We start from the raw sequence: 23,418 nt of genomic DNA on the forward strand, positions 1-23,418 counted from the left end.
CATTAGAATCATGTGAGGAGCTTTGAAAACCAAACCAATTCCTGATCCCAACCTCAAAGCAATACTCATGTTCTCTAGAGGAAGGGCTCAGAACCCGTATTTTTTTGAAGCTCCTCAGTGATTCTAATGTGTAATCAAGATTAAGAAGCACACATTTAACCTAGTCAACAAAGCTCGTAGAGCAAAAGGAATCAAGGAAAGCCAACCCCACTAAAAGACTCAATTTTATTATTATTATTATTATTATTAATTATCCTAACAGCTGTCTTTGTGCAATTACTATATGGAATAATCTTGCTCATCTACCTCTTCAAAAAATTCTCTAGTGCAACATAGATGATATGAAGCTTTTACTGACCTCTCTACAGGCTTAACACATAGCAGCTAAACTGAACAATTTCAACAAAGACCCCATCCTGAGATGCTATACAGAAGCAACACAACACCATAACTAGTGCCGGCATTGATGGGAAATATCCTGACACAGCAATTAACATTTTCAGTGTGGCAAAACGTGGCTTGTTCTTGGCCCCCTTTCTAATTTGTTTTTTTATTAATTTATAGACCAGCATTATTTTTTACAACCAAATTATATGGTTTTATTTTTTCAATTAAGAGTCAGCCTGAACAGACTGTTGGTCCTAATTACTGACAGAATTAAGAACTGGAAATCAACTATTTTGTAATGAAGGAAATTATTATTGGTAAATATACCCAACTTTTAAAAGATATATGATAATTGGTCCCACACCACAAATCACCTTTTTTAGATACCTTGAAGAACATTTCAAAAAAGATTTATTGTCAAGAAATGGCATTTCCAATGCTAGGTTTCTGTGAATGCCTTCTGGTAGTTTTATTTCTATGGGGTAGAATTTGGGGGCCTTAATCACCTGAAATCATTTTCTGAAGAGAGTCTTGGCAATGCCTTTGGGGCCCACACAGCTCCCCAAAGGGAGATGCTTTCTATGCATATATACATCTTTTTCAAACTCTCAGTTTTTACAAAGGAACTTTAATCCCATACACTGCTTGATTGTTCATTAAGATTTATTGTCCTTTACTCAACTGGCAACATAGAACAGCTGCACTCTAGGCACTTGGAAATATAATCTTGAACTCACTGACCATCAGTATTAACCAAATTAATATTAGTCAATTATGTAATACATCTACTTATTCATAAATATTTGCATAAATGACATGAATATACACAGACCATCTACTTATTAATACTCTGAAAATCACCTCAAATCAGACCAGTTCAGCACGTTATATTGGGCCTCTTAGAAATGTATTTACTAAATCCTGCTTTGTTGTGATGCCTTTCTAAGGATCATTATAAGAAACATCTTAATGAACTCATCACTACAGTTATTATAATGATAAAGCCAGGCACTGGAAAGCACTTTATAATTATCATCTTGTTTCATTCTCATAACAAATTTATTGTCCTCATTTTACAGATGAGGGAACTACAGGTTAAGTGATTTGCTCATGGTTCCATAGCTAGTAAGTGGCAGAGCCAGGTTTTAAGACCCCATCTAAGACTTCAAAGCTGGCCTCTAGACCCCTCCCAACTGTCCAGACATGGTCAAGGATATTGCTCACAGCCTCACCCCATGCTCCTCTTTTGAAGACCCTAGGGAAAAGGTCCTAGCTATGTTAGTACCCAAGATTAGTTATTATTCTCCTGATCAATTAGTTGTTAATTTTATGGGCCTTGTGAATTGTATAACTGACCAAGTATCCCTTCAAGCTGTTTAGTTCACCTTAACCAAATATGTAGTTCATTGTGGAATGCATATTTATCCTCATTCTTTGACCTACTTTGTCACCTTTTTGTTCTGCTTTCTTTCACCTCACTTTAAATTTAAACTATATTATCTTCCTTAAATCCTTTCTCCAACAAGTTGAGGACATAAGTAAACAAAGGCTTGGAGGTCATGGGTAAAGCTCAGAGACCTCATAAGGAATGAGGGAAGCCCATTGAGAACCATGGGAAAGCACTATGCCCATTTCTGTGGGGTACTTTTAATGGAATAATTTTATAACTCCAGATCCAAGTCTCCATGATGTTTGATGGTCAGTCGGCAGTCGAAGTGCATCCCAAAGCCAGAATGGATGACTTAAAGACCTTTACATCCCTGAGCCTGTACATGAAGCCTCCTCCTGTGAAGCAACCAGAGCTGGGTGGGACTGCAGATCAGTTCGTCCTATACCTTGGAAGCAAAAACGTAAGAACATGTGGTTGTAAATGATGGAATAATGTTGAAAGGAAAGATAAGTGCCTTTTCTCTTGCCTTAAAACAAAGCTACCTGTGCAAATAAACAAAATTTCCATTCTAGCACCTCAAAAGGTATAGACCATTTTAAGGCCAAGACTAAAGTAGTGACTTTAGGACAAGTAATTCCTTCTCTGTGTGGGATATTTCTGTGGTTTCTTCATACCGGCCTCACACTGCTAACTCTGAGGAATCTGAATGCAGCATTTCAAAGACATCCAGAGTACAGAGGCCTTTTATGTTTCATGCTGAACCCTGCTTTGAAGGTGCATAGCAATCGGTATTGCCAGGCTGCATTATATCCCCTGATTAACCAAACAAGGTTAGCACACTCCTGGCAGCCATCAAATGTCCACAAGCCCGCAGTTGCTTGCCTTCCTGCCCAAGGTATATTTGGACAGGCATGGAGGGATCGGGGGGAGGGGCAGCACACTGATGCCACGGGGAGGCTGCAAAGGACGAGGCGCTGCCCAGTGTAACAGGCACTTTGGTAATAATTCAAGCCAGACATGCCTTATATACAGCCAAGCGTCTGGATTGCTAATTGTCCTTTAAAGAAATGAGAACGAAAGATGATATTCATTCATATGGATTTTATTTAAGAGACTTCTTGACATTTCAGGCCAAAAAAGAGTACATGGGTCTTGCAATCAAAAATGATAACCTGGTGTACGTTTATAATTTGGGAACTAAGGATGTCGAGATTCCCCTGGACTCCAAGCCTGTCAGTTCCTGGCCTGCTTACTTCAGCATTGTCAAGATTGAAAGGTAAAGTGAATCCGTGACACAGGGCTCATCTGCAAATTTCATAAAAAATCTATTGAATGCACTCACGCGCGCACACACACACACACACACAGACACAGTCTTTCTGTGGATGTTGCTCCTCTTTCTTCCATTATTCCTGTATTCCTTCACAAATACCTTAGTGGGAAACAAAAAATTAGAAATAATAGTCATCACTTCCAAAGAGCAATCTGATTATTAGATTTTTTTAATCTGGCCAATCCATGAATTGATTCCAAGATGGAATGTCTTTTTTCCCCTTCCCTTTGATTGTTGACATTCTATAAATGCTTATGAAAGTGACAAAATCAAATCACCAATTCTGTGATGAAGGGACATTCACATTTTGACATTTAAAAAAAAACATATTTTCTACAAATTATCTGGCTAATAAAGAGTGAAAATTCTTTATCTGAACAGGGTAGGAAAACACGGAAAGGTGTTTTTAACAGTCCCAAGTCTAAGTAGCACCGCAGAGGAAAAGTTTATTAAAAAGGGGGAATTTGCGGGAGATGACTCCTTGTTGGATCTGGATCCTGAGGACACTGTGTTTTATGTTGGTGGCGTGCCTTCAAACTTCAAGGTGAGCTATCCAGCTATACTTTGACTTATTGCAAATCTATAGTAATTGTTTTTAGAAGTCCATAAAGCCTACAGTGATTCGGGGCTTGGATGGAAACTTTAATATCTTAAAAAAAAGAGTTTAGCTCAGTGGGTGGTCGAATTCTGAATTAGGATCTATAAATCTGCTGCTTAAATCTGGTCTGTGCTACCCATATTTTCATAGTGTCAAATACTTTCAAGCTATATCTAACACTTGAATATCAATTTATTTCATTCTGATACATACATATGTAATTAATTACCCCCACCTACTGCAGGAATGTCTGTACCTTGTGGGTTTATAGCTAGTCTTTAGGTTCACAGACGACAGTTTCAAAAACTCAGTTTTCTCAGCTAATATACAGGCATGAAATGAAATACCTAGGATGAGGGAGGGGTGGGGTCTAGGAGGGGAGATGAGACCTGTTGAAGGACAGATACAGGAAAGGCCCAGGAAGACAGGGAGTTGATCTAGGATTTCAGTTGCAGAACTGTTACTCACTAGTGAGAGGCACATTATTGAACCGCTCTGAGAATTACTTTCCCTCTCTTTATGTGAGGACAGGAATACCTACCTCACAGAGCTGGTGTAAGGATTGACTTTGGTCATGAATCCACAGTCAGGTGTGTGACTGGCACATAGTGTATGCTCAATAAACCCCACCCTCTCTAAGATATGGACAACTGAAAAATCATTGTTATTCTAAGTGGTTTAGCATAGAATAGACACAAACTCAGGTCTAGAAAGATATTTCTATCAGTGGGAAGGTCCCCTTGACCTACTGTTGTCTCACTGCCTGATCTGTGTGGACTGGATGAGATGTGGTCATGGCACAGTTGACTTCACCTTGTTTCACAGCTCCCTGCCAGCTTAAACCTGCCTGGCTTCGTTGGCTGCCTGGAATTGGCCACTTTGAACAACGATGTGATCAGCTTGTACAACTTTAAGCACATCTATAATATGGATCCCTCCAAATCAGTGCCCTGTGCCAGGTAAGAAAGTGTTAAGAGTACTAAAAAATTGATAGCCATGCAAGAGCTGCAGATGAGACAAGTGTGGGTAAATATTCAGGTTTTCAGTCTTTTCTTGGGGGAAACCAGTTTTGAAACTGCATAATAGTCATGCCTGCACACAACTTTTCAGTTCTTCTCTACCATAATGAGCATGCACTATTATTAAAAGTGTTAAACTACTTGTTTGCAGCTTTGGTTTCAGATTCCAGAGACTGGGGTCTCACTAGAACCTTCTGTTATCTTAGCATATAGGGTAGAGAAAAAAAAATCCATTACAAACAATTTGTTTAAATGCTTCTTTGTGTCTCCGATGCAGACATCAGGACTTCATTTAAATGCTATTAAGGCCCATGAAAAATGTCGTGAGAATGTGTTAAAAGGGCCTCACTTGAAAAGCATAACAGAAGCTGTCATGTTCATATGATCCTTGTATTTTTATTTCAGAGATAAACTGGCCTTTACTCAGAGTCGGGCTGCCAGCTATTTCTTCGATGGTTCTAGTTATGCCGTGGTGAGGGATATCACAAGGAGAGGGAAGTTCGGTCAGGTGACTCGCTTTGACATAGAAGTTAGAACACCAGCTGACAACGGCCTTGTGCTCCTGATGGTCAATGGAGTGAGTAAAAATAAAAATCCTACATCTTCTCCCTTATTGCCTTTACTTTCTGCCATGCATGTTTCTAGGAACCTTCCCAGGTTGAGTGTGTCATGCCATCAAACTGAAGTTTTAGCTTAGAAAGCAAAATTGGGTTTTTTTCCTTCAGGGAAATGATGTCAGCAGTAAGTAAAAGCAGCCATGAGATGCATTTCCCTGCAGTACATTTTTGGATGTATATTAAATATAACCCCTTTAATAAACTAAGGGAACTTTAAGGAAAATCAGCACCAAGATCTAGGCGAGCATGTGTCTACAGAAATTTAGCACTGACTTTTTAAATCATATGCCCTAATTAGTTAAAAAGAAGTTTGCATGCTTCATGTATATGTGTGTGTGTATGTGTGTGTGTGCGTGTGTGTATATATATATTTATATATATATATATATACACACACACATATACATCTCTTTATTAATGATATACATATACTACATAGGAATATAATATTCAAAACTAGGAAAAAGAATTTATATAAATACTGAATAAAAAGAAATACAATTTTAAAATAAAGATGAAGTAAAATAAAATTAATTTTATTTTGCTAATGATACAAAAATTATTAATGGCAGTGTTAGTGAGAACAGTGTAATTAAACATGCTTAAGTATTTTTGAAAGTCTCATTAAACGCTTTGTGATACAAGTTTTGTCCTGAGTCCAGCTTATTTCAATACTAAGTTTTATTGGCTATCATAACTAGACAAGATACCTCATATAAATAAAAATGTAGGAAATATATGATTGGCTGTGCTTACTAAATCATGGTACGGTTATTCAGTCTCATTCACCAACTGGCAAAAGTTGTCTTTGGAATTCAGCTGGCACGTTTTCATCTTTCCTGATGTCAGTTCTTGCAAGGTAATCAGATATCGTATCATTTTGTAAACTTTAACAAAGGAATTCAAGACCATTAAAAATCTTCATTTGAAAGACTTTTGAACAGGTTAGAAATTTCTTTCCAGAAATGTTTTAATAGTGCAGATATGAGAGTTTTTATGGTAGTATACTTACATTCTTTTCATCAACAAATTTACTTACCAATAGAAAAAGTTCCATATGCATTTTTTGAAAACCATCTCCCCAGGGCTTCCCTGGTGGCACAGTGGTTAAGAATCTGCCTGCCAATGCAGGGGACATGGGTTCGAGCCCTGGTCCGGCAAGATCCCACATGCCACGGAGCAGCTAAGCCCATGCATTACAACTATTGAGCCTGTGCTCTAGAGCCCGCAAGCCACAACTACTGAGCCCATGTGCCACAACTGCTGAAGCCCGTGCACCTAGAGCCCATACTCCACAACAAGAGAAGCCACCACAGAGTAGCCCCCGCTCGCCGCAACTAGAGAAAGCCCGCGTGCAGCAACCAAGACACAACGCAGCCATAAATAAATAAATAAATAAATAAAATTTTTTTTTAAAGAAACCCATCTCTCCAGAGTACAACTTTCTTCCCTGCCAAAATAGTTTCTCATCCATTGTTACAATGCCCCTACCTTGAAATTACAGATCAAGTATGTTTTTTTTAGTAGCTAGTAGGTCTTATACTACTAAGACGTTTGTCATCACAAATAAAGGTCAATAAATTTAGAATAATTCATTTTATAAGGAAAATGTGTAACCCTCTAGAAACTTAACAGCATTTTTAGTAATTTACAGGAAATAATCTGCAAACATCTACATGTCTCAAAATATTTTCACATCACTGTATCTCAGTAGAAAATTACTGTAAATATTCTATTATTAAGTGACCTCACTCATGAATCCATGTAACCAGGCACACATAAACGTCCATAATTGCAATAGGCTAAACACAAAGAAATGGGTGGGGGGGGCATGGCCTGCCTCCAAGTGTGGAACTTCATTCTCAAAGCCTCACATACTGTGTGAATCTAAATCCCGTGAAAATTCATCCAAAGGACAAAATGAAGGCCCAGAGTCAATCCACATATTAAGTATTAAAAGTTAGCTTCTTTCTCTATTTTAGAGTTTTAAAATGAGTATAAATAGAAGTTGAAATATTTTCTTTCTATCCCTCAGTGGATTTTGTTCCACATTCTCAAGAGTATATAAATTGTGTCCGAAAGATCACTTTCTGTGAAATAGGGACTTTCCATAATACTTTATTTTTCAAATCCCTCAGTGGATTTTGTTCCACATTCTCAAGAGTATATAAATTGTGTCCGAAAGATCACTTTCTGTGAAATAGGGACTTTCCATAATACTTTATTTTTCAAATCCATTGAATTCTTTTTTTTTTTGATGTGGACCATTTTTTTTTTCAGTCTGTATTCAATTTGTTACAATATTGCTTCTGTTTTTATGTTTTGGTTTTTTGGCTGACAGGCATGTGGGATCTTAGCTCCCCGACCAGGTATCAAACCCGCACCTCCTGCATTGGAAGTGCAGAGTCTTAACCACCGGACCACCAGGGAAGTCCCGAAAATCCATTGAATTCTTGTGTCTATGAACTATCTTCTAAAACAAGCAAGTCTGACCAGTAAATTACTTGAGTGTTACAGAATTACTTTGGTTCTTGAATATCACATGGTCCAAGTGCATAATAATTCCGTATTTATCTACATAACTCCAGTATTTCAAAATAACACAGGAATGGCCTTCTTTTTCTTAGGTCCATATTTGCTGATAATTTTCTAAGATTCTTTTCAGCATACCTTGGAATTCTTTTTCAGTGTTACCAATTTTGCTCTTAAAATGAAACGTAATCACATCTATTGGCCTGTTATAACTTTGAAATATTGCCTTAAAAAAGGGCAGTTGAATACATATGGTCTATAATACTCTGTTTTCAAGATTGTTAAAGGTCAATAAGGTAAATTTAAAATTTCATTAATTCACAAAGTAAATGAAAAACAATAGAAGATAGTTGTTTTAAATTGTAGATAAATATTAAAATTTTGGTGTATAAATGAGACATAACTGCTGATATGGATGTAGTTGTGATTTTTATTTCATAATAAGAATATCATGAGACTTCTTTAGTCTTCAAACAGTTTCAATAATAAAGAATACAGTGTTATTTCTCAAATTCAGCTAAACCTTCTCTTTCATAATAGCAGATGCTCACGTCTTATAACTTTTTTTCTTCTTCACAGAGTATGTTTTTCAGCCTGGAAATGCGCAATGGTTACCTACATGTGTCCTATGACTTTGGGTTTAGCAACGGCCCTGTGCATCTTGAAGACACAATGAAGAAAGCTCAAATTAATGATGCAAAATACCATGAGGTACTGATCGTTGCAGTTTGAGTATTTTGTTTTGTTTTATTTGTATTTAGATCTACTGATCTAATCAGATGGTCAAATGAGATAGGTGAGAAAGTTATTAAACTGAACACCTTCACATATAAAAACCAAGTGAAAGGCCCTCACCTACTCAACTCCAGGATAACATTTGCTTTAAAAGAATGGATATTTTATCATATTGGAGTTGTTTTTTTAAATTAACTAATTAATTTATTTATTTATTTACTTATTTTTGGCTGCGTTGGGTCTTCTTTGCTGTGCACAGGCTTTCTCTAGTTGCCATGAGCGGGGGCTACTCTTCATTGCGGTGTGCAGACTTCTCATTGCGGTGGCTTCTCTTGTTGCAGAGCACAGGCTCTATGCGCATGGGCTTCAGTAGTTGTAGCACGCAGGCTCAGTAGTTGTGGCACATGGGCTTAGTAGCTCTGCAGCATGTGGAATCTTCCCAGACCAGGGATCAAACCCATGTCCCCTGCATTGGCAGGCGGATTCTTAACCACTGCGCTACAAGGGAAGTCCCACATTGGAGTTTCTAATAAAAGAGTCAGTGAAGATTCATTTTAATTGCTTCATTGATCAAAAGACTCCCATTAATACTCTATCTCTTGATTACGATGACACTTCTATACATTTGTTGAAAATGAGAGTGTAGATACACAGCCATTTTTTTGCTTTTTCCTTGAGTCCCATTAAATGTAAAACGAGTAGATATAAGTAAATAATTTCCTTTTAAACCATTTATCCAAAACTTAGAAAATACTAACACAGATTTTCTTATAAAGAAAACCCACAAAGAATGCTCTTTAGTCCTGAAACAGATGTGAAGTATACTGATAATATATTTCATCTATTTTCACTAACAACTACTTTAAATCTACACTTTAATAAAATATATAAAAGGCATAGTATCTTTTAAGTTGAACTGAAATGCAGAGAGTAGAAGCTGTATTTCTCTTTTCAGTTCAAAGTCCATAGCCTTCATGAGGATGGTTTACAATAAAAGAATAGTTTAACTATTTCTCTGACTGGCATTTTCCCACATTCATTAAAGCATCTCACTACACCACCAAAAAATGACACCTGGCAGCATTCAGTCCAGGGTCCAGAAGGTAACTGTTTATAATTTTTTTCCTGAATCCCCTCAAAGGGGCAAAATAAAACAGTTGGTCTCATAGCAAAATTTTTCTTGGGCTAGCTCTGTCTCCATATGGAAACCCTTCTCCAGCAAATACGAACTTCTGGTTATGTAAGTAAGAGTTTTCATGTCTGTGAGTAAGAAAGGAAGATCTATTCCCCGCTTTGTGAACAAACAAGCATAAGAACATGGAGGCCCAGCTCTTACAACCAGAATAATTAAAATATATAGCAGTCTTCAAAAAGGTGATTGTTAAGCAGTGATCAACTTACTATGCATTATTTCTCCCAGATCTCAATCATTTACCACAATGATAAGAAAATGATTTTGGTAGTTGACAGGCGACATGTCAAGAGCATGGACAATGAAAAGATGAAAGTACCTTTTACAGACATATACATTGGAGGAGCTCCCCCAGAAATCTTAGAATCAAGGTAAGCTTTTTTGTTGTTGTTAAGCTGCTTGTTCCTAACGAAGCACTGGGCTGAGGCTTCAACATCCAGGAGAGGTGTAGTAAATGTTGGAGCATTCCCACCTACTACTTCTGTACACGTTTACAGGAGCACACACACAGTCACTCACCCGTGGGCCCTGTGCAGCTAGTCCTCATGACCCCCTTAAACTGTCATCTAGTAGATGTGATCTACAGATTTCTTTAATTATTTATTACTCTTAGAACATAGTCTAATGCAGTATTTCTTATCCGCAAGAGGAAAGGTGGAGCATGTGTATTATGTGAAAACAAAGAAGCGTTGTGTTCATTTACTTTTGTTTTAGTATTAATTTAGACTTATTTGAACTCTCAAATAGCATCTTAGGGTAAACAAAAATTTTAAGCCTGTGGGGGTTGTGTATTAAGTATAATGAAACATTAATATATTCAAAAATTCAGCTGTCTCTTATTACAATCGGTTCATAGCATCAGAGACTCTTAAAACTGAGAGACAACTTTAGGATATTCCAGTCCAGTCACTCTCAACCCTGGTTCTCATTAGAATAACCTAGAGAACTTTTATAAACATCATTACCCAGGACCATTCTCCAGAAATTCTAATTGTTCTGCGATGAGGCCCCAACCATAAGCTTCCTTTCCAAACTAAATATCCTCTTCAGTTCCTTCAGCCATGCCACATGGGATCTTTAACCATTATGGTTGCTGTATGTGCACCTCAGTCTGTCAGTTAGCATGGTCATGCAGGTATGATCTTGTCAGAGCAGAGTACAGTGGGACTGTTACCCCTTAATTTGGCCAGTGATCACCTAAAATACATGGAAGTCATTGTAGCTTGCTCAAAATTAACTTCATATTCATACAATATCCAATAATATGTTCTTGGGCACTTCCTATCTATTAGCCATAATGATGGGTGCTAGGATTACAGTTTTGAGCAAAATGCCATCCTTGATCTTAAAGATAAAGGATTTCTCACTTTCCTATTGCTCCAGAGGCCCAACGTTCACTAAAAACTTCTCTAGCCTTAGTTGATTAGTGTGTTGCAGATACATTAAGGACAAGTAAATGAGTTCATGACCCAAGTGGATTAGTGGAAGACTGAAGACCCGGGTTCAAATCCTAACTTACCACTTGTGACATTAAAAAAAATTACTTAATATTTCTCAGTTTCACTTTATAGGTAAACCATGTGAAACTGCCAATTTTTGACCCATACATATGTCAGTTCATTATGGTTCAACCTATTAATCATCTGTAAAAGGGAAATAATAGCATCACCATCTATATCACTGAGTTGTTATACAGATAAAATGAGCTAATGTAAGTTAAAGGATCTTGAAAACTATAAAGAAGTAAACAAATTGGCTTCGTGCAGAATAAAGCTGTTCTGTATGCAAAGATTAGACATTACTATGTGCTTATGAAAGAAGGCATGAGAATATGAATAATTATAAAACTATTAAAAATAACTATAAATAAAATCAAATTTTTATATCCTACATATGTAGGGTAACATCATCATCACCACCACCACCATCATCATCATGGCTATATCAGTAAAGACTAATTTTCTTTTCCAGGACCCTAAGAGTACACCTTCCCCTGGATATCAATTTCAGAGGATGCATGAAGGGTTTCCAGTTCCAAAAGAAAGATTTCAATTTATTAGAACAGACAGAAACCCTGGGAGTTGGTTATGGATGCCCAGAAGACTCTCTTGTAAGTACACGATCAAAAGGTTTTTAATAAATAGACAAGAAACTTAACTGCTCTTAAAAGCTGAAAAAGCTTTTTTCTCTGTGATCCTGTGTACACCTTGGGCTCTTTTCTGCCACCAGTGGAAAGAAGAATCATTAAGCTAAAAAGGCTTGTGGGGATCCTCTGTGACTTTTCCAGTTGCTTCACTTTTCAATGGTTGGGGCTTCCAAAGCCCATAGAGGCTGCGTGAGCATCTTCACTCACTCATGGTGGAGGAAGTAGGGAAGCTGAAACCCTGTCTTTTAGAGGCATGCAGAAGGAAGGCTAGCATGCCTGAATTCCAGTATAAACCAGAAATTAAAGCATAACTATTAACGTAGGAACTAGCAGATAAGGCCTTTGGTATGTAAGAAATGGACATTTTAAGCATTTGATAGTTATCACAAACATTGTATTCCTACTTTCTTTGGCACACAGATATCTCGCAGAGCATATTTCAATGGACAGAGTTTCATTGCTTCAATTCAGAAAATATCTTTTTTCGATGGCTTTGAGGGAGGTTTTAATTTCCGAACATTACAGCCAAATGGGTTACTATTCTATTATGCTTCAGGGGTAAGTATTTGTTTTTCCCTGTGGAAGCTTCTTTGTGGTAATTGTTTTGTCTATTAAAAATACTTTTAAGCACATTAAAAGTGATTTTCAATTCAGATTAACTTTGACTCGTGTACACACACAAATGTCTCATTTCAGACACTTTGTAAAATATTATATATATTGTATATGAGGAGTTTTTAACCTGGGCTTCATAGAACCACCTCTCAGGGGTTCATGGAAAGAATTCAGTGGGTCTGTGAACTAGGTGAGAAAAAATTACAACTTTATTTTCTCTAACTAAAATTTAGCATTTTCTTCAATTGTGAATGTTGGCAACAAACCACAGTAATATTAGCAGTACCTGTGACTTTGTCATTAATAGAAATCACAGGCATTTTTCATTGCACATTATAGTTGTCACAGGTATCTCAAAATATCATTGTTGCTCATTGCTACTTCTAAATTGCAGTAGTTATTAGATCTGCTAATAGATTTTATTATTTAGTGCATTAATGTAGAAGCACATATATAACTATATCACATATTTATTGTTTCAATATTTTGAAACCGTATTCCAATGTAATTGGTTTCCTTTGTATTCCTACATATTTTGTTCAGTGATTTTAAAATATTTTATGAAGGGGTCCATATGTATCACCAAACTGCCAAAAGAGTGCATAGCACAAAAAATGTTAAAAACCTCTGTGTATATATACAAACTCATGTGTGATTCAGTTTGTGAAATAGTTCTTGTATTTGCTATAGAACACTGTAGCTCAGCTTATAAAGATATACTGTGTCAAGAATAAAATAAGGTTTGTAAAAGTTTGGTGACCTTAAGATCTAACTGATTTATCTCTGAAAAGGTCATCACCAGTATATACACTGATGGACCAAGTCATAATATGATTTATAAAAGCAGCTTTTACTTTTCATTCTTATTACCTTGTATCTGTCACATTTATATCCAATTTAAATCAGCAGCATCTGTGAGGATTTACCCAAAACACTTTGTAGGACCTCTGCCTCAAACCTGCCTCAGATTACCATGGTTAGTTAAATAATACCTTTTGTCCACAAAAAGTAGTTATGTTGAGGGCTAACTGTAGAGGTTGACGCCCACGTAAGGGAAGAGAAGGAAGATTATCATTTTGCCAATATTTTAAGACAAGCAAATTCAGAAAAAGATGTTAACTTCTGCTATTTTTAAATTTTTCTGCCTCTGTAGATGAAAAGTGAAACATTTTAAAAAGCCACATTAGCAAATTAACCCTTGCCTGGTCATCTAGCTACATCCCCAAGGAAATTCAAATATTGCCTTTTCAAAAGTGAGACTGATGATAGAATAGAAATGCCTGAGTTAAGAAAGTAACTGATGCTGGGATGACAACTACTTAGCATGACAAAATCACCTGAAATTTTCAGTTCAAAATACAGGAAATTCCTCTTTCCATTGAAATGTATCTGATTTTATAGGTAACACCAATACAAGCAATAGAGTATTTTGTTGTTGTTGTTCATAGAAATTATTTTTCAAGCAAACTTCCCACACGATGGGTGTTCCTTGAAGCAATCCCATTAAGTAAGTGTTGAAAACGTGTCCATCTTTTGGATACCTGGCCTCCCTCATTAAAAAACCTGTGCTTGCATTTCAGTCAGACGTGTTCTCCATTTCATTGGATAATGGCACTGTGATCATGGATGTAAAGGGAATCAAGGTGCAGTCGGCAGATAAGCAGTATAATGACGGGCTGTCCCACTTCATCATTACCTCTGTCTCCCCCGCAAGGTACAGCTCCTCACTTCATTTTCTTTCCACCAGGTGGCTTTATCTGTAGGGCATGATTCCGCCCAGTGACCACAGTGAATAATAGGCTATATTATTACTTTTATAGTGTTTAAAAAAATGATAGAAGGAACAACTTACCTTCTTTTTAAAAATTGATATTAATTTTTAAGACATGCCAAATAAATCACTATAAAATTAACTAACAGGTATGTAAAGTTTTTTTCCCAGTGAAACCATAAGCTATAATCTCCTTGAGGGAAGTACCTGCACATAGCACTTACTAAATGGAGTGCAGTGTTTTGCACATAGAAGGAGCTCAGCAAACAATTGGTTTCATTAGGTTTTAATTAAACAATTGAGAATGCTGCATTTACGGCCACACTTTAAAAAGTCTAACTTTATCTTTAAAATATGTAATACTGAGTTTCTTTTTCATAAAAAGAAAGTCTTTCTGGAAAAAGAAGGAAATTTCTGTTGTAGACTGCTGCTATTCTATGTCCACTTCTATGGAGCCCTCCCATTATAAAAAACATTAAAAGGTCTTTTCAAGACAGCATTTCCAATCACTATCAATGTGCTTTACAATGAAAATAGTTTCCCACAAATGTGATTAAATGATCACCATGATTTATGTTCTGATTCTTCCACACCAAAAAAAAAAAAAAAAAAAAGTTGCCAATGACTAGTCATCTGAACTTGCTTCTATGGGTTTAAATTCTAGTCATGGTTTGGAGAGTCTTTTCTGCATATAGACATAGTCAACCATTTTATCCTGAGTCTCACAAAGAGTCTGGCAACTTGTTATCTTGTCACTAACCAAATATTCCATTTCAATTCCATGAGAAAACCTGCAACCTAGAATGGAACTCGAGGTAAAATGTTAGCTGTGTAGTGCTTAAAGAAGCTTTTTCCTTACAGGTATGAATTGATAGTAGATAAAAGCAGACTTGGGAGTAAGAACCCTACCAAAGGAAAAGTGGAACAGACACAAGCAGGTGAAAAGAAGTTCTACTTTGGTGGCTCACCCATCAGTCCCCAGTATGCTAATTTCACTGGCTGTATAAGTAATGCCTACTTTACCAGGTATAATATTTTTATTATTCATAAATCTGCATGATTGATAAAGAAGATCAAGTCAATAATGAAAATATTTATGGTATTAAAACAGAACTATGAAATATCAGAGGCATTAGAGGGTAGTAATTAAAAGCTTGCATGTGCTTGAGAAACTGACACACTTGGGTTTGTGTGTAGGTGTTTTACCTTTTAATTTCTGTATGACATTGGCTAAGTAAGCCTTCGTTTCTTCACCTGCAAAATGCAGATAATAACAGGGCCTGCCTGGTAGACTTGTTATGAGGATTAAATGAGATAATGTGCATAAAGCACCTTGCGTACAGCAAGCTTGCGTACAGCAAACTATAAATATTAAATGTGATTATTTCTGTACTTATTATCAATGGTATAGTACAGAGCAACATACCCAAATCATCCTTAAAGGTCTCAGAAAGTCTTTTTTAATTTAATGCATGACTTTTTTTCATCATTTTTCTTTTATTGAAATTTAGTTGACGTACAGTATTATGTTAATTTCAGGTGTACTACATAGTGATTTGACATTTGCATACGTTATGAAATGCTCACCAAGATAATTCTGCTAACCATCTGTCTCCATACCATTATTACAGTATTATCTACTGTATCCCTTTTGCTGTTTGTTACATGCCTGGGGCTTATTTACGTTGTAAGAGGGGCTTGTACCTCTTAACCCTCTTCACCGGTTTTGCACCCCCACCTCCCCTTTGGCAGCCACCCATTTGCTGTCTGTATCTATGGCTCTGTTTCTGTTTTGTTGTCTGTTTTGTTTTTTAGATTCCACATATAAGTGAAGTCATGTAGTATCTGTCTTTCTCCATCTGACTTATTTCAGTTAACATAATACCCTCTAGATCCATCCATGTCACACATGGCAAGATTTCATTTTTTGTGGCTGAATAATATTCCATATACATATATATACCGCATCTTTATCCATTCATCTATCAGTAGACACTTAGGTTGCTTCCATATTGTGGCTATTGTAAATAATGCTGCAATGAACATAGGGGTACATATATCTTTTCAAATTAGTGTTTTTGTTTTCTTCTGTAAATACCCAGCAATGGAATTGCTGGATCATATGGCAGTTCTATTTTTAATGTTTTGGGGAACCTCCATACTGCTTTCCATAGTGGCTGCACCAATTTATATTGAGGGTTAGCACATCCTCACTAACACTTGTTATATCTTGTCTTTTTTATGACAGGCATTCTGACAGGTGTGAGGTGGTATCTCTTTGTAGTTTTGATTTGCATTTCTCCGATGATTAGTGTCGTTGAGCATCTTTTCACATGTCTGTTGGCCATCTGTATGTCTTCTTTGGAGAAATGTCTATTTAGGTCCTCTGCCCCCTTTTTTAATCAAGCTGTTTGGTTTTTTTATGTTGAATTGTATGAGTTCTTTGTGTATTTTGTATATTAACCCTTTATCAGATATATTGTTTGCAAATATCTTCTCCCATTCTGTAGGCTCCGTTTTTGTTTTGTACTTAGCAAAGACAGTGAGGGCCCCCTGAGTACAAAAACATGCAAGGAAGGAATTTAGTACAGATTAAGTAACACAGATGAGGTCCCCATCACCCAGAGCATGGTGAGGGAAAACATGTTCATCTGTCAGAATGTGCTGGTCCCAGGTACAAAGTTATTGGTTAATTGGTTAGATGATCATTTCAAGGGTTCTCGTTAAGGTAGTGGTTGTTGGGTAAAGGCCCATCATGTACGTGTGCACACGCACACATTTTAATTGCTAAAGTTCTTTGACTGCCATAGTTTCATCATGTAATTCTAAACAACATTTTTAAGGTTTTTCTTTCCTCTATTACAAACACAGGTTGGATAGAGATGTGGAGGTCGAAGATTTCCAGCGGTATTCTGAAAAGGTCCATACTTCTCTTTATGAGTGTCCCATTGAGTCTTCGCCACTGTTTCTCCTTCACAAAAAAGGAAAAAATTCCTCAAAGCCTAAAACAAGTCAGAATAAAAAGGTAAAAGATAATGCCGTGCCAACTTCTTGATTGCCCTTGTATTCCACACACACAGTTCTAGACACTGATGCTTTATAGAATTTACTCTTGTTTGCAACTGTGTATATATGAAAGATACGATTCTTGTAGTATCTGATACTGCAGTTTACCAGATTTGTTGTATCATTTCTTGTTCCCAGAAAAACAGTTTGAATAAGCTTTTACTCATACTTCCAACTACTTTTCATTACAATGGTTAAAATTGCTCTGTACTTTATAATATATATTATTTATTGTGCTAATTCTCTAGTATCATTTGCTTTCACATAACAATCTCTGGTTTCTGTCACAGTCATGGAAATTATTAGTTTCTGATCTTACCCTGTTTTCCCCTCCTTCCTTGACCTTCATTTTAACCACTCACACAGTTGACCTGTGGCATCAACTAAGGCAGCTCTTTCATCAAATTCTTGAGTCTTAAATTGCATTCACTGATGACTATTCTTTCTCGTTCATTTACTCCTAGCATGTACATTATTTGCCTTCATTACAAGTGAAAGTCTAATTCCTTCTCATTCTTTCAATCTAACCCTCCCTACTCCTTCCTGGTCCAGTGTTAACAATGCACTCAAGTACCAGTGCTCCCATCCTGGTCCAAGCCATCATCATCTCCCATATGAATTACTGTAATAGCCTCCCAAGAAGACTCCCTGCTTTTACCTTGTTCCCCAATAGTATATTCTCGGCACAACAACCAGATCCTTTTAAACATGCCCTATCATGTTACTCCTCTGCTCAAAGTGGCCCCCCACTTCACTCAGAGTAAATGCTCAAGTTCCTACAATGTCATAAGAGGCCCTATATTTTCCAGGCCTCTTTCCCTCACTCACTCTTCTCCTCCCATTGATCTCCTGGCTATTTCTAAAACAGGCCATGTACACTCCTGCCTAAGATCCTCACTTGAGCTTTCCTCTTGCCTGGACCACTCTTCCCCCAAATATCTGCATGGACAACTCCTTTGCCTTCTAGGACTGCCCAACTGTCATCTGCTCAGTGAGCCCTACCTTAACCCCTATTTTATTTTATTTGTTTTTTTAAAATTGAAGTATAGTTGCTGTATAATATTATATAAGTTACAGGTATAAATATAGTGACTCACAATTTTTAAAGGTTATACTCCATGTATAGTTGTTATAAAATATTGGCTATATTCCCCATGTTGTATAATATATCCATGTAGCCTATTTTATACCTAATAGTTTGTACCTCTTATTTCCCTACCCTTATATTGTCCCTCCCCCTTTTCCTCCCCCTACTGGTAACCACTAGTTTGTTCTCTGTGAGTCTGCTGCTTTTTTTGTTATATTCACTAGTGTGTTGTATTTTTTAGATTCCACATATAAGTGACATCATACAGTATTTGTCTTTCTCTGACTTATTTCACTTCGCATAATGCCTCCAAGTCCATCCATGTTACTGCAAATGGCAAAATTTTGTTCTTTTTTATGGCTGATTAGTATTCCATTGTGTATATATGTACCACATCTTTTTATCTGTTCATCTGTTGATGGCCATTTAGGTTGCTTCCATATCTTGGCAATTGTAAACAATGCTGCTATGAACATTGGGGTGCATGTATCTTGTCAAATCAGAGTTTTTGTTTTTTCAGATATATGTCCAGTAGTGGAATTGCTGGGTCATATGGTAGTACTATTTTTAGTTTTTTGAGATACCTCCATCCTATTTTCCACAGCGGCTGCACCAATTTAAATCCCCACCAACAGTGTAAGAGGGTTCCTTTTTCTCCACATCCTCACCAATTTGTGTTCTTTTTGATGATAGCGATTCTGACAGGTGTGAGGTGATATCTCACTGTGGTTTTGATTTGCATTTCCCTGATGATTAGTGATGTTAAGCATCTTTTCATGTGCCTGTTGGCTTTTGGCATTTCCTCTTTGGAAAGGTGTCTATTCAGGTCTTCTTCCTATTTTTTAATTGGGTTGTTTGTTTTTTCGATGTTGATGTATCTTAGCCCTTATTTTATACCCCAGCCCACCTCCTGCCTTCTACCACTACTACTGATCTTTTACCTTTTCCTAGCTGTTCTTTTTTCCATAGCACCTATCACATTTTAATTTATTACAGACTTTATTTATTATGGTTATTATGAGAGAGGCCTAATAGTTCATAAATGGAAAATGCACAAATAATATACTCTTTATAGAAAAAGGCAGAAAGCTGTCCTGCAGAGAAAAGGAGAATGAAAGCAAACACTGAGAAAAACAAAGCTGAGATACCAGAAACATCCAGAAAAGGAGTGCCTTAATTCTTCCTAGCTTTCCAGTTCCTGATTCTTGCCTGTGGTAGAACCCCACTACACTTTCTTTTCTTGGATTGTGGAAGATACTCCTATATCCTTGTAACACATTTCCCTCTTTGTCTTAAGTAGCTCAACCAATTTGGCTATAATCTGAAACAAAAGAATCTTGCTAAATTGAAATTGGTACTACCAGTTGGATTGCAACTAATAGACCTTCAGAGAAAGAAATTACACTGGTAAAGTCAAGTCTAGTGGGGTTCAGTGGGAATCTCCACACATGTACCCATTTGGGGATAGTAAACTGAGTCTCTGTGTTATATGGTAGCAAAGCAATTGATTAAATTATAACTTTTCTTTTTTTATTGTTATTCAGAGCATATATCCACAGAGGATTTAGGGTATTTGGTTGCCATTTATAAATTTTATTAATTTTTGCAGCAGACAAGAGACAGGTCCTAGTCCATGTATTCCCACACTGAAGCAGAGAAAGTCAAGGCTGCTCAGTTGAGACTCGTGATCCAACAAGCCCTGCTTTGCTGAGCCCCTGTCGTCTAAGTTACTGTCACTCTCCTCTCACAGCTAAGTGGATACACTGGTTGAGAAAAAGTGAGATCCTCTCCACTGGAATGGAGAGAATGAAGAATGGCCAGAGTTGGGGAAAGTCCCCGACCCCCACCAATCTCTCACCCACACCCTCCATGCCACGTGCACACCATTTCCAGCTTTGTTCCTCAATGAGACAAAGGTGATCAGTCTCCCATTATAAGGCTTGTTACTCCACTGGGGTTGGAATACAGTGTGGAGTCAGGGGAAATTTCCCAAGATACATTAGAGAAAAAGAGTCTCCCCGAAGCCCCACTCCAGCCCATTCTGCCCACCTGTAGCTTGAAGCTATGGCCGTTATTTATAGGTGAGAGCCTGGGCCAACCACAAACACATTGGTGATTGGATGTACTTCCTCCATCCAAGAGAGAAGGCTTGCTTCTGTAGCAGTGAATCAGGTTCTGAGTCCTGACAACTATGTGAGGAACGGAAGAAGGGATGGTAGAACCAGGTGGGCTTTTCTTTAGGACAGGTGAGTCTCTGAGCACCACTTCACTTTCTCCAATCTAACCACCACTGAGAGAGTTTCCAGTATCAGAACCCAACTTTAAGAGCCTCTGCCCTGAGAGCAGGGCACTGGCACAGCTGGTCTGCCCTTTAATTCATTCATCTGCCCTCTGCCCACCATACCTGTATTTTGAGGGTAATTCTGGGATTTGCCTGGAACACTGATTTTTTTTGGAGGTCTTATCTTTTGCCCATATGAGATTAAGAATTTTATTGTCAGTCTGTTCCAATCTGTATTATTATCTTCTGGAAATTCCACACTACTTTGTTCGACTAGTAGAAAGACTCATAGACTTCCAGGACTATTGTGGATTTATTTTTATGTGTATAGTTCTTCTGACATTTCAGTGGGAATTAGGGAGGAGGAAAACTAAATGTGTGCATTCATTCAACAATCTGAACCAGAAATTGTCTTTTCTCCTCTAATCCTGTGTCTCATCCTGACTCTTACTGTGTTCTCCAGTTCTCCCTAGCGCCAAACATTTCCTCTCTCTCCACCCTTGCTTTGTTGCAGGATTTCTTCCCAAGTGGGTCAGATCAGGCCACTCCCTGCTTTTCAAACCTGAGTGGCTCCTCATCACGTAAAACACAAGACCCCCTTCTTTACCAAGTCATCTAAGGTCCTTTCTGTCCAGCAACAACCTGTCTTCCAATTTGTTGTTTAAAAGCCTATTCTTCCAAATCAATTTTCAGTCCTTAAAAAACAGGAAGCATGTCTCACTCACCTTTCTATTCCCCACCACACACTGCCCATGGAAGGCACGCAGAAACGTTGATTTCTTTCCCCTTCACTCCTACCTATTAGGTACTCAATAAACATTTGCTTGAATAAATGAGTAGATGAATGCTCAGATTTACTTGCATGTACTTCTGCTTCAGAAATTGACTAAATGACCATTAAATATTAGTCTATAGTTTCACAATTCTAAATTTTAAAATCAGTAGTGCAATTTTAAGAGCACAAGATAGTTTTTAAAAATTGTTTTATATCCTGTCACATAGGTTTGCTACATATCGCCAAAAATATTCTTAAATATTTTGAGGATGTTACTAAGTTGTTAACTTTTTATACAGGATGTGTAAATAATAATATGTGTATTCAAGTGATATTGTTGCATATGATATGAGGATTTTTATTGATTTGTCTCAGGGTTATTTTATTGCCAGCTTTTTCATTTTTCATCATTGATTAAGATGTGCATTTAATTTAAATCACAGAGCACTTGTCTCTATAGCTTCACTATCACAGACTAGAATTTTGGATTTGTTAACATACTCTGTTGTTGTTGTTTTTTGTTGTTACTGCTGCAGCTACTGCTGGCATTTTCTTATGGTGGTGGAGGAAGGAAGAGAGAGGCCTAATATTTTATGAGTGGAAAATGCACAAATAATATACCCTTTAATTATTTATCATCATTATTAATGATAAGAAAATCAAAAATGAATTTTTGCTACTAGTATGTCAGTTTTGTCCCTTAAATGATTCATTGCCTATTGTTATAGGGAGAGAAAAGTAAAGATGCTCCTTCATGGGATCCTGTTGACCTGAAATTCCTAGAGAGGAATGTTCCAAGAGACTCTCACTGCCACCTGTCCAACAGCCCTAGAGCAATAGAGCACGCCTATCAGTACGGAGGGACAGCCAACAGCCGCCAAGAGTTTGAACACTTAAAAGGAGATTTTGGTGAAAAGTAAAGTAACATACTATCCTCTCAGAAACTTGATGCCATGGCTGGGCTGCATCCTTATTTGCCATATGTCATCCTTTTCCTATAATTTTTCTGTGCCAAATTAATCTTACTCGTTTATCATCAAAACGAATACTAAATAGTACATGATTCATACTGTCCAACAAATAACATTCTCTGTGACTTTCTTCCCAAAAGTAAGGTGCATAAAACAGCATTCTCCTAGGAGTTTGCTGTACTTTATCAAAAAGAAAAGACAATCAAAGAAAGGAAGATGGGGTAAATTTTAAATGACTCATCATTTAACCTTGCTATCACCTTCCCTCCCCCATACAAATTGCTTTCAGATTGTAAATGGGAATGCATCTGAACTGCTGGAAGGTTAATAAGGAAAGACACTGAAAATACAAATGCGCTTGTATCTCTGTTGGCCCTCAAGCTGTCTCTAAAGTTCATCACTCTTCCTGGTATTTCACAAATCTCCAGGTTATTTAGTATTATTGAAGATTTCTTTGTAAACTGTTAGCACCCAAATATTCTTATATAGGTCTTATATAGCTCTTTCAAACATTCATACAAGCAGCACATTCAATAAGAAACTCCTAATGCCTTCTAATTTCCTGTTTTCCTAATGGGCAGAATCAGTATTTTGTATTCTTCAGGAAAAATTTAGAGTTAATCAGACTGGAAATTAGCCTCATAAATAAATGTATCTTACCTATGGCCTAGAGCTAAATTTCTAGAAATTTTTATTTAATTTCTACACATTCTGGTAGCTGTTTTTAGCATGTGATATCCATCGATTAATTTTTACAGGGAGAAAATTGAATCTGTATTTTAGACAGTACACATATTGTTTCTATGCAAAATTATATATGCATATTAATTACTACTATTTTGTCCACATGAAGCTTCTTTAACATAAAGATTTTTACTAAACTAATTGCAACCATATTTTAAA

The 23,418-nt window shown here is 37.0% G+C and overlaps 1 protein-coding gene across 1 annotated transcript in view; it reads left to right on the forward strand.

Moving 5' to 3' along the window:
* LAMA4 (laminin subunit alpha 4) overlaps positions 1–23,418 on the forward strand; it is a 145,574-nt gene that overhangs the window by 110,702 nt on the left and 11,454 nt on the right. Inside the window, exons 19-31 of the mRNA XM_082474319.1 lie at positions 2,061–2,237; positions 2,908–3,053; positions 3,492–3,654; positions 4,534–4,667; positions 5,133–5,304; positions 8,456–8,587; positions 10,032–10,174; positions 11,775–11,913; positions 12,370–12,507; positions 14,145–14,278; positions 15,197–15,361; positions 17,207–17,360; positions 22,273–22,460. Of these exons, the coding sequence (XP_082330445.1) occupies positions 2,061–2,237; positions 2,908–3,053; positions 3,492–3,654; positions 4,534–4,667; positions 5,133–5,304; positions 8,456–8,587; positions 10,032–10,174; positions 11,775–11,913; positions 12,370–12,507; positions 14,145–14,278; positions 15,197–15,361; positions 17,207–17,360; positions 22,273–22,460 (1,985 nt within the window). The remainder of the gene's footprint in view (positions 1–2,060; positions 2,238–2,907; positions 3,054–3,491; positions 3,655–4,533; positions 4,668–5,132; positions 5,305–8,455; positions 8,588–10,031; positions 10,175–11,774; positions 11,914–12,369; positions 12,508–14,144; positions 14,279–15,196; positions 15,362–17,206; positions 17,361–22,272; positions 22,461–23,418) is intronic.

This window comes from Balaenoptera physalus, assembly GCF_965194825.1.
Source record: "Balaenoptera physalus genome assembly, chromosome: 9".
Lineage (NCBI taxonomy): Eukaryota > Metazoa > Chordata > Mammalia > Artiodactyla > Balaenopteridae > Balaenoptera > Balaenoptera physalus.